General features: G+C 42.2%; 1 protein-coding gene across 1 annotated transcript; it reads left to right on the forward strand.

The window, feature by feature from the left end:
- Window positions 1-3,940: 3,940 nt before the first annotated feature.
- Window positions 3,941-12,497, forward strand: wdr20a (WD repeat domain 20a; the record flags this gene model as incomplete). The annotated part of the gene is made up of 4 exons (XM_080513173.1): window positions 3,941-4,204; window positions 6,690-6,872; window positions 7,028-8,368; window positions 11,368-12,497. 4 exons carry the CDS (start codon window positions 3,941-3,943, stop codon window positions 11,419-11,421), a joined length of 1,842 nt encoding a protein of 613 aa, XP_080369299.1. The 3' UTR covers window positions 11,422-12,497.
- Window positions 12,498-12,686: the final 189 nt, after the last annotated feature.

The following is a 12,686-nucleotide window of genomic DNA, read 5'->3' on the forward strand; positions in this document are numbered from 1 at the left end:
CTGCTCGGTGTAATTTTTGTGCTAAACTTGAACCTCCAGACCTCCACTTTAAGGCTCGGCCTTGAATAATTATACAATTGCTGTGATTTCTGCCTTGAACATTTAAGCTCCCTGCAACTGTTGGAAAAGATGTAAATGTTCAGGACGGGCTCAAACCAGAGAACTAAACTTCCGAAAATATTGACCTTGTAGAATTCCAAAACAATGCGACTATGGGTGAAAGCATGCTTCACACCAGTCCATCGCATGCTTCACACCAGTCCATCGCAAATGCATATTCGGAACTTCAGGAAATTAAACTGAAGACATGCAAACTTGAGTGAAAAGGTCCCTAAACATTCAACCTGGGCATAACCTCACTCAAGAGGCAGGAGCACTAACCACTACACTATGTTGATGTAACATTTGGTGCGTTTCCTGAAACTTGAAATTGTGTTTTCCGTCAAACTCATTTTCTGATGCCAAACGCACCAAGGAACTGCATCCTCCATTTGCAGCTGGTATTCTTGGGGAATTTAATGCTTTCAAATATGCACCAAATTACTTGACTTTGGGTAATGGGGTATCTGTAGCTTTAAATGCTGTCCAGGCATGTATTGTATTATATCTGCTCTATCAGGTTTGCAGGCCCCAGCAAATAATTTCATCACTTTTATTGAGGGTTGAGCTGTACCTATATATCCAATGCATGCATCACCAGCCGAAGTCATTTGAGAATCTTATACTAAATACTCTTTGGTTCATTTGGAGTTAAATATGTTCACAATAATGTGAAAATCAGAAGCTGCTCAAAAGTATTTATCTCGATAACATCAGGCTCAAACAAATTGATCAAAAAATATAGCTATATCCGTGTTTAGATGCACTCCCACTTATTCACCCTCCATGGTGCAGACGCATTGCCTCTTCCTCTGCTCCGGCGTGTCTGCTCCAAGGACACCAAGCTTTCTCTTGTGCAGAGAGCTGGGGGGTCTATCAGATGAGTGATGCAGCATCTGAAATGGAGTGCCATTCCACAGGGTTTGAAATCTGGGTGCGTGAGGTGCAGAGGACATCAGAGTGTGAGTGCCCGAAGCATCGAGTTGCAGCTCTATGTCCATGGTTTGGGTGTGCGCTGCTGGATCGGTTGCACTCCCTTCTGGAAGATTGGCATTGGGGACGTGGGGGGGCAGAGCTTCGAGTTCAGGTTCACATTTCATCTGGACGGAAGCAGGGTGACGGAAAACAAAGCGGTGGCTGCGGCCTGAGAGCCGACAGCCTCCTCCCTTTCCCTGCTGTCTTGTTTGCCTGCTTGAAACTTCAATGCTCGACTCCTCAGAATCTTCAGAGCTGCCATCGTACGGGTCCAAAAACTGTCAATTGCAAGCAGATCAACATTTATTATTGGGTGTGTAAATGTTCTGACAACAAAAAGTAATGGATAAGAAGAAGGAGTAGACCAACCAGAGAATAGCCTCCATGCCGTCCTGAAGGCTTCTGTGTTAAAGTCAAAGCCCGTCTAGAAGTCCCACTCTCTGGCGCACTGCTCACATATCCCTGCACACAAAAACAAAGTTCAGCAAGTTGATCACGTATTAAGAAAACCAGTTCGGTTAAATTTACAAAGATCACTGCATGGTCCAGTTAGATTCTTTCATTTGGAATGTCTTTATATATAATCTGTAACTGTCACATTTATAGTTTCGCATTAAGACACTCAACCAAGGGTGTATTTATTGTACGTGTGTGTAAGTGAATCATTAAATACCCAGTACTTGATATTTATGAGTAGATACTGTAAGGTTGATTTCAAACTATGTATGGGAGGATGCATTACATGTTTTGCGTCTCTCCAAGTAGTAATCTTTGGTCACGTCCTAAAGTTTTGTCACATTATGAGATATTACTGTGAATAGCCATTACTATCCAAAGGCAATAACAAGCGGACCTCATCTAGTGCTGGAGAAAAGTCTGAAATTATGTAGCAAACCAAATAAACTTCAGCTGTAAAACCCATTAAACCTACGGTTTGACTAAAATTTATCTTCATGACACTTGTATTTTTAAATGCATAACTTTAGACATCACTCTTTTTTTCTATTCATATGATTTCAACTCAAAGATTAAAAGGAAAATTGTGCTGTGAACAATTTGTCCAGATAACATGAGTGGATTAACACGATACCATGGTGCTGGTGTCTGACCACCTTGGGCTGATTTCCGAGTCAGAATCCGTGCTGGACTGCATTTTGCACATCTCCTGACAGAAAACAAGAGGACACTCCAGACCAGATGCATCTCAGCAGGAAGAAAACATGTCGAGGTTAAACGATCTGTTAATAAATGGTCTTACCATGCACTTGAAGGAGAGGTGATCCACAGTGTTGAGTGCTGGTCTGTCACCTGACCGCAGAGTAAAAGTATATGCAATCAGGTATGTTTAGGCAAGGGGAGGGAGAAAACATGCAGGACAGGGGCTCTCCATGGATCCCGTTGGACACTCGTTAGTTTGGTCCATTTTGGATGAAGAGTAGTGAGATTTGACATTTTTATCACATCCAACAATTTGCACATTGTCGGCAGAATTATTGTATTTTTGGCATATTTTGGAGCCACCACTCTAGTCTCAAGAGGTGTGTGTGAATCTGTAAACACACGCCAATATTTTTACGAGTGAAAAGGACTTTGATGTGTTTTATGTGTTTGAAGCAAGGCAAATTGACTTCTATAGCACTGTTCAAACACAAGGGAACTCCTTGAAACAAAGCAATTAAGAAAAGTGTAATAAATAACGTGAAAGCTTTTAATAAAATAAGGGAATAAAAATGAATCTGATCCAGTTAATGCGCTTGCGTCAATCTTATAAAAATACCATCTACACACACCTGGAAATGAGCGTTGTCGTCTCCTCCTGTATGCCATGCTGTTTGATGGAGGGATTTACCCAGAATATCCGGTGGGATGAATGAAACGAGCTGCAGACTTAATCAATAGGCTGGTCAGCAGGTGCAGAGATGAGCTCCACGTGGCCGCAGGTGACCCGGGTTCAAATCCAAGCTCACCTGCAGCTTTCAGCATCTTTGCTCAAAAGAGAACTTGAACATTGAAAAACAACCATATTGCACGTCTTATCTTATCTCAGAAAGATTTAAAAATGTCAAACCATTTTCAAGCAGGGTATTTTCTTGCGCTCTTAATACGTCGCGGGTGTGACGTCACTAACATGCAGGCAAGATAAACATAAACAAACGATTATCAAGAATAAAATAAACGTTTACTTAAACCGTACGTGTTTTTAAAATGTATTTTCGTCCATGGTATTCTGTTTGTTATTTTTTTATTTTATTGAAAAATTATCAAAATGCAATTAACGTTGAAGAACAATGTCCAAGTTACTTGGTTTGTTACAATTCACAAATGTATTTATGATTTATCACATCAAAATACTCTGTCTTGAAAAACAATCTGCCCATAATTATGCCACACATTATACAAAATAATACAAAAACATGAAAAGATTTAGCAAGTTGGAAGAATAAAAAAGGAAATCACGACATAGGAGTTTTTTGTTTCTAAACAATTCATTATTGAATGAATGAATGAACCTTTGTTTCGAACACACAAACATAATAATTGAAGAGAAATATTTAGATGAATTAAACAAAAACAAAATAAACAACAAAATGCACTTAATATACATTTGCGTGAACGAAAAGGAGTAGAAAGAAAATTGTTAAAAAAAATATTGTTCGAAATAGAAGCAAGTAAGAAGAAATATTTTATTTGATATATTATTTAAATGTCTATACTTGTGTTTTTTGACTGTGACCGAGCTACGGACCTGCTCACTCAAGTTCTCCGGTGCGCCGGCAGGAGGAGCCAGAGAGGGGCGAACGGGAGAGCCGAAACGGAGCGCCCGCTCCCATCCGTGCGTAAGATCCGGCCTGGGGGAAAGGGATGAATGTTAATTTCAAAGATGGCGGCGGAGGGAGGAGGGAAGGAGATGAACGAAATTAAAACTCAGTTCACCACTCGGGAAGGCGTCTACAAACTCCTCACTCACTCCGAATACAGCCGTCCCAACCGGGTGCCTTTCAACTCGCAGGGCTCCAATCCCGTCAAGGTCTCCTTCGTCAACGTCAACGACCAGTCCGGCAACGGCGACCGGATCTGTTTCAATGTGGGCCGTGAGCTCTACTTCTACATCTACAAAGGCGTTAGAAAGGTACGGAGCTAATGTGGCTAACCGTCGCGGACGCCCACGACGCCGCGTGCAGCGAGCCGGCACCACCACGGGGGCTGCCGCCGGAGTTTAGCCTCGTTTTGCGTGATTTATGAAACTCTGACAGGAGCTTGACTTTGAAATTAGCTGACAGCTAAGCTAGTTAGCTCGAAGCTATGATGGAGCTAACGGGCTAACGTTAGCCAGCCAGCGGCTACTCCAGAGGCCAGCGGCTGAACTCCGGCTCTGTACTTCAGTTTTAGTGGCTGGATTGGGGTCGTTTGGGATATAATTGGCATTATTGAAATAGTCAGGTTTGAAAAAGCTTGCGGAGCGGATGTAGTTTATGGTGTAGCCATTGTGTTGCACACACCTATGTTGACCTGTGGACGGACAGGTGGATAGAAAACAGCCCAGCAGGGCCAGTGTGTGCACAGGTTTGTGGTTTGGATACTTGTCTGGACACAATCTACAAATCAACTTACTGAACATACTTTAAGATGCGATCTGACAGACGAACGCACGTGACAATCTGGGATACAACTCCAACGGTCTGTTAAACATTACTTTGAAATATATAATGCAGCAACCAGCACAAGAACCATGTCGATCCGGTATGTAGGAGAGCAAATACATGTACACTTGTTTGATCAGATCAGGTTACGTTTAGTCTGTAAGTGTAAGGGTAAACGAACTACTTTTGCATTTAGTGCACAACATATTACATGCTGTTCAATTATTATATACTGTAAATTTAGATATAGTACATGAAGCCTGGTTGAATATTGCACATAGATGTTATGTTCAGTTTCCTAATTTTGATGGACGAATGTAGATTATAATTTAACTTGCGTGCAGCACATTAAAGTTTTAAACCTATTGTTTGTAACAATAAGAAGCATTCATCTCTTTGTTCTTATAACTGAGCTTGCTAATAACATTGTTGCTATCACTGCAATCATTATTGTTATATATTATGTTGTAAGTATTTAGAAAGTAGTGGAACAACTCTGAAATATCCTAAATCCTCTGGTTTTCCGAATCAGTTTTGTAGCTGTAGGTCGTGTAGGTGATGTACTTTTACTTTCACACAGTTTTTATTACTTTGAATGTATATATTTGTATAAATGTGCAGTTTGACTAAATAAGTAATCCTTTCATTTCCAATCACAATTCATTCAGTTTTCAGGTGTCCAACTCCAGAGCAGTGTTGTGTGTCCTGTCACGGATTGTTTTTAGTGGGTGGCTGAGTCAAGATGTCAGGTTTACTAGAATCAGCTGACTTGTAAATTGAAGCAATGTGTCACAGCCTTTTTGGTATTGTCACAGCAACATGTGAGAGTCATGTGCCTTGTCCTTTTAGTCTAAAATAGGCACAGAAACACTAATATATCCTCTAAACTACAGAGCTGTGACCAAATTGGGGGGGGGGGGGGGGAGGCACATTTGATGAAAATGTGGGATTGTAGTGTAAACATGTTGGACTACCTTGACCTCAAACAGTGTTGGTTTCATTCACACTGCCGAGACAAAATATTGGTGAAGTGCTCGTTGGACAAAGCGACCTTCTTTAAGTTGATTACCACTCTGATGTTGTGATGCCTTTGCAGTTTCAAAGCAGGGCTCATTTGAACCACTTAGATACATAAATACTCTATAAAAACCACACAGAAACTGCTCAGTCATCACTTTAGTCTGAGAGGATTTTCCATTCTGTCATTAATGAGTGGTAGATCATTGACAAATGGTACCATTATGCTGTTATCTATAGTGTTTGGCTGCTGCTTTGTGGGTGACAAAATTCTACTGTCACTTAACCACGACAATATTATGAATCCAGTCTCCAGAGACATGTAAGCTCTCTCTACTTGATGATACTTTATATTTTCTCAAAAAATGTCACCTGTTTGATATTTTTGACAGTATATTAAATATCTTTTATTTCAGTTCACCATCGAGTTGTTGCAAGATCCTTTTTTTTTTTCTTTTTTCTGTTGAAAGTTTTGGGCCAGGAGCTGCAATTTAGTGTCCTTTCAGTTTTCTTGAATTCCGTTATCAGTGTGTTTTCAATCAGACAATAGTAGAATAAAATAATTTAAGTGCACTTCAGCTTCAGCCATTTCACACAAAGGTGGATACATATTCCACAACAGCAGAGGGATTTGATTTATAAAGTTAGTTTTGACCGGTTCGTCTGGGAGGAGATGAGAAAAGAGTCAATATAGGTGACACATTTGTTTTTCCACATTAGCCTCACCCGTTTAAATCTTTTGACCAAGCAAACTGTTGTTGTTGGACAGCACAAGAGAAATTCTAGCTTTTTAAAAACATGTTGTGATAAAGAAAGAACAAACTTGGCTTTTCTTGCACTGTGTCTGGCTTTACTGTTTTATCTGCGATAAACTGTGTCATTCAAAATGCATGAAGTCACTTGAAAGGTTTAATGGTTGCTGCCCTCACTCCATGTGTCTGTGCCTTGTCTTTCCAGGCTGCTGACTTGAGCAAGCCCATAGATAAACGCATTTACAAGGGAACGCAGCCGACGTGTCATGACTTCAACCACCTCACCGCCACAGCCGAGAGCGTGTCGTTGCTCGTGGGTTTCTCAGCAGGACAGGTCCAGCTCATTGACCCCATCAAGAAAGAGACGAGCAAACTCTTCAATGAGGAGGTAGGTCTTTAGGTTTAAAGTCTGTGTACATACTGGGCTTTCACTTTACATTTTTCACCCCATCACTGACTGTGGTGCTGTGTCTGTGGTCTTGTGTCTATGATTTTTAACCTAATGTACTGAAATTGTATTTTCCCTTTGCTCTCTCCTGCCAGAGATTGATAGACAAGTCCAGAGTAACATGCGTGAAATGGGTTCCCGGTTCTGAGAGCCTGTTTCTGGTGTCTCATGCCAGTGGGAATATGTACCTGTACAACGTGGAGCACACCTGCGGCACCACGGCGCCACACTACCAGCTGCTCAAACAGGGAGAAAACTACTCTGTTCACACTTGCAAGAGTAAATCCACGCGGAATCCCCTCCTCAAATGGACAGTGGGAGAGGGTGCGCTCAACGAGTTTGCTTTCTCTCCCGATGGGAAGTTCCTGGCCTGCGTGAGCCAGGACGGCTTCCTCCGAGTTTTCAACTTTGACGCCGTGGAACTTCACGGCACCATGAAGAGCTACTTCGGCGGCCTGTTGTGCGTGTGCTGGAGTCCCGACGGGAAATACATCGTCGCGGGTGGAGAGGACGATCTGGTGACTGTTTGGTCGTTCTTCGACTGCAGGGTCATAGCCCGAGGCCACGGGCACAAGTCGTGGGTGAGCGTGGTGGCGTTTGACCACTACACCACCAGCGTCGAGGAGAGCGACCCAATGGAGTTCAGCGGCAGCGACGAGGACTTTCAGGATCAGATGATCCACTTCGGACGAGACCGGGCCAACAGCACGCAGTCTCGGCTTTCGAAGCGCAACTCCACGGACAGCCGGCCCGTTAGCGTCACGTACCGGTTTGGCTCAGTGGGCCAGGACACTCAGCTGTGCCTATGGGACCTCACTGAGGACATCCTTTTCCCCCACCTCCCACTGTCACGGACACGAACGCATACTAATGTGATGAATGCTACAAGCCCTCCCGCGGGTGCGACAATAATAACAAACGCCTCTAGTAACACTACTAACGGAAACAACAGTGGCGCCAATACTCCTGGCCTCAACTCGCTCGCTACCACGTTGCCCCGCTCCAACAGCCTACCCCACTCAGCCGGCACCACCGCGACGGCGAACAACACCAACAAGGCCGGGAGCGGCGGCGGAATCGGCAGTGGCATTATGGACAGTGCCATCGCTACCGGCGTGAGCAAGTTCGCCACGCTGTCACTCCACGACCGCAAGGAGCGCCACCACGAGAAGGACCACAAACGCAACCACAGCATGGGTCACATCAGCAGCAAGAGCAGCGACAAGCTCAACCTGCTGACCAAAACCAAAACAGACCCCGCTAAGACTCTGGGCACGCTGCTGTGCCCGCGCATGGAGGACGTGCCCCTCCTCGAGCCCCTCATCTGTAAAAAAATAGCACACGAGAGACTGACTGTACTCATATTTTTAGAGGACTGTTTAGTGACTGCTTGTCAGGAGGGATTTATTTGCACATGGGCGAGGCCGGGCAAAGTGGTAAGTTCTTTTTAATGTAGGACATGGGGGGGCGGGGAAATTTGAAGTGATAATGCTGTGTCTGCCAATCTTTCGCACTTAAGGAGTAAGAAATATTCTGCACTCATACCATAAAGTGGATGTTTGGATTAGTTTTTCTTTGGTTTTTTTTGTTTTTTTAAATTGTCCGTCATTCTGCAGGCAGATAATGTAACATCTTAAGACTTTTGCTTTTGCTCATCTGCTGTTCAGATTTATGCTTAAGTTTCAAGTATAGCCGATGAAAACATAGTTTTTTGACAAACTATTCTGATCTGATCTTTTTTTTTTAGCTTGTTAGATGAATGGAGATGAGGAATCCATACAAAGTGTCTGTTCATTGGTTAATCATAATCACCTAATAATGCACAGCACATACGTCATTTGGATACACACCCCCGGGTTAGGTTCTGGTGGCCAGTTCCTTGTTCACAAAATACACACTTTTTTTTTTCTTTTTTTTTAAATCACATGCAAACAAATCTTGTCTGACAATTTTTCCTTTTTAATTCCAAAACACTAGTGATCAACATTAGCGCCGTCTCTTTCTTGTTAACCACCTGTGCTTACGATAATTTTTTTCCCCCCTGTGGTTAAAATGATCAGCATCAATGATGTTTCAAATCGGATGTTAATCCTGTAACGCCTCCATTTGTTTGGTTAATGTGCTCACTTCATGCCGCTGACTGTGCTTTGCCAAAGACTGTGACTGAAACGTCATCACACGACACGACGACCGTCGGCGGTCCCAGTGTCTCTTGTTGCACAGGACAGAGACGCCCCTCTCTGTCAAATTAACAGTTTCGAGCTCGTCGTCCAACGTGGAAATCGGCGGCCGGTACTTTGTTGCCTCAAAACAATCAAAATGTCAGATTTTGTTAAACAGGCACAGCAGGCGAGCTTAATTCTTGCTAATGTCAATACAATCATGAGCGACCAATAAAAACTGTAGCACTTCTGCACTCTTCTCCAAGTTACGGTTGATCGCACATCGAAACTAATTGTTTTTGTCATGAGGATACGTGACGGAGATCGATTAAACTGCATCCAAAAGATAAGGGAATTTCTTTGGAACAAAGCTTTGCGGTGAAATTCAGATTCGTCTTTTCAACAGTGTCATATTTACAGTATAAGCAACATGCATTTGTGGGATGAGCAGCAGAGCTGAATATGTGGGTTGCGTCCACGGAAATATTCACCTAATCCTTACTGCCGAACCTGAACAACTTTTCTTTGCTGTTTACTCTTGTTTCTCATGTTAGATGGATAATAGCTGGGAAAAAAAACAAAGATGTATTGGAAAAGTACGATTTTTATTGAACAAGCAGGAGCCTCAACTATTTGCAGAGTCGCACTCCGGGACTGATGGAAGATCCTTAGTGAAGCTTTGGCCCCAGGCTGCGAAGATATGGTTGCAGGATTTAATTTTGACACACATCTGGGAATAAAACACCTGCTTGTCACCACGTTGTGTAAACCGACAGTTAAGGAAAGCTGTTTAGAAATGGCAAGGAGGATTTATTTGTCGCCTTTTCTGCTCAACCCCCAAATGCATCTGCGATCCAGTTGTGCCACCCCGTTTAAAGGTAAACGAATACACGGTTGTCATTGATGAAAAGGAGCAGAATTCAGATAAAACTCTGCTTAGTTTTTGTGCAAAGTTTAGTTTGGATGTGATGAGATGCCACTGAAGCCCAACCCTCCTCATTCCAGCTTTCATGCAAATGGCTCCATGTTTGTCTAGCAAATCTCCGCAGCTCTGAGCATTCTTCCAGCTTTGTGTGTGTGCGTGCGCGCGCGTGTGTGTGTGCGTGTACTTTGGTAACTGTATCTTTTGTGTCTGGTTTAAAAGATTTTGGCAAGAAAGAGGCTCAGGAAATGTAGTGCAAGGAGGCTGTTGCATGACTCAAACATTTTGTCGGTGAACCCATGTGGAGGCTTTTCAAAGACATACAGTAAATTATTAGTGATAAAACTAAATGGAAAAAAGAACACGTTTAGTGGTAGGGATTATTAGAAAATGCTGTAAAAATGCTAAACTTGAGATTGAAAGTGATGATAAACTGTGGCGTAAAGCCTTGTGCACAAAAGTGACATCACCTTCACGTTTACATCCTGCACCTGTAAGCAAATCTAAAGTTTTTTTGCCCGTCACCCAGGGACGTAACACCGATTGCTCTTTATCTTACAACAGTGTTAGTGGAGTGTTTGTGACATTTTTTTATCGCTCAGCAGAGGGTTTAATGAGTTAGTGGGTGGAGCTAATGCCTTCAGGCTCTCTGACAGACGCATGATACAGATCCAAACGTTTCCTTTGTTGCTTAAAGTTTGCTCCTTGATGCCTCCTCATGACCCATCACTCATTTACAGATTAAGTGCCTTGTTCCAGACGAATTCTGAAAACACTCAACCGCCATTGACACTGCGGGTTTTATAATACTTGATTCTGAATTTTCTGTTTTGTTTTTTGCTAAGATGTGAGCTTTATGAGTTGTTGCTCAGATTGCAAGTTATATTTGACTTCCATTAGACGCCAGTGTAAACATTTTTTAAAGCGACCCGCAACAGAAGACGAGACATCAAAATTAAATTATGGAGCAGTGCAGTCGGAACTGACAAAATTATAGTTGATTGACAAAAAAAAGATTTAGAAAGACGTTTCAATGATGATTTGTGGAGCAGAGGGTTGTACCTCTGTGAAGAAGATGGGCGTGGATAATTCTCATCCACTGTTTGATCTTCCTCTGGTGCAGAATTGTGACGCCCGTCTCCAACGACTGAGGTCTAGAAATGTCAGATACGTCGCGGATTAATTTCGCCGTCAGGACGGTCATCAGAAAACAAAAGGATGTGGGGTCACAATTTGGCAGGAGAGTTCAGCGCAGGGGACTGGGATGATTTTAATCAGCGATTTGTTGCTTGATTCTGTTGCAGTATGTGGACTTTCCCCAATGCAAATCTCCTTGTTTTCCTTTTTCCAGGGTTTATTGTCATCCCAAAACCAAGCCAGCTCTCCCAGTGGAACAGTAGTATAGCCACAATATTTCTGCTGCTAAAGAACCCTGCAACCCAGAGTCTGATGCTGCTCTTCACCCTGCAAGCATTGCAAGTTTTTTTTTTTCCTTTTCTTTTACACCCCTTCCTCTCCCAGTTTTCTTAATGGCTTCTTTTGTTTTTTGTTTTTTTTTGTTTTTCACTCACTTGACCTAGGGGAGGAGTGGAACAGGAAAAAAGAAGTGTGGACTATAGCGCTAATGTACTATTGTTCCCTGGAGTTTTAACACATTTTAGTTTGTTTTTTTTGTTGTTGTTTTTTTTTAGTTTATTTTTCATGTCAGATCTCATCAGACTGTTTGGATTTAAGGCTTGGCTTTGTTAGATGCAAACCAGACATATATGGCTTGTAATTAAAAGGATAGTTTGCTAGTATTTTTTTATAATCTCTTGCCCCCTCCAGTTTTCTTTTTTACTTTGTCATGGAAGTAAGTGTCACGTTGGGGGGGGGGTGGGGGGGGAGGGCTTCCAACTTGAAATTTGCACAAACTATCCTTTTATGAGCAAGTGCGTTAGCATCTGAATACTTTGCATCCATCCACATTCACCCAGCACACCCGTCTTCTTCTCCTCGAGTAGATTTTCCCCTGATGACGACTTTGCACTGATTTTGTTAGCTCCTTTTGTTGTTTGTTTTTATAACTACTCTGATGGAACAAGAAAAGAGGAGGTTGAGGACGGCTCTTGTTGCGCTTGGCTAGAACATCCTCAGTCTTGAATTCTGAAACTATAAAGCTGGATGCTGCAATCGTAGTCTTTTAAAGGAGTTAAAAAAAAGAGAGAAAAAAAGGTTTGCACTTAAATTAGTTTATTAGAAGAAAATGGCTTTACTTTTTTGGGTGTGCTCAGAACTCACAGATGGCTAATACAGTAGGTAAAGAAAATGATTTACGAAAAAAAAATTTAAAACCTTTATCTATTGAGCATTTATTTTAATATTATTTCAGATTCAAATCTGCTCTGTATCATATTGTGTATATTGTAATTAATTGATTTGATGGGGGCCTAAGCAAACTACCATTACTCCAGTGGAAGTTTTGTCATCGATAGTTATATTTCTAAAGCCTAAAGTATACATATTAATAATATTAAAATAATCTTGAATACATGGGTTTCTGCTCTTTTTGTGTGTGTGTGTGTGTGTGTTGCACCCACGCAATATCGCATTGTCTCGGCATTCTCTCACACCATCTTTGTAATGACAACACAGACACAACTTGATACAACTTCCTTTACTCGCATAATA

The sequence above is a fragment of the Blennius ocellaris genome, assembly GCF_963422515.1.
Source record: "Blennius ocellaris genome assembly, chromosome: 17".
NCBI classification, from domain to species: Eukaryota; Metazoa; Chordata; class Actinopteri; order Blenniiformes; family Blenniidae; genus Blennius; species Blennius ocellaris.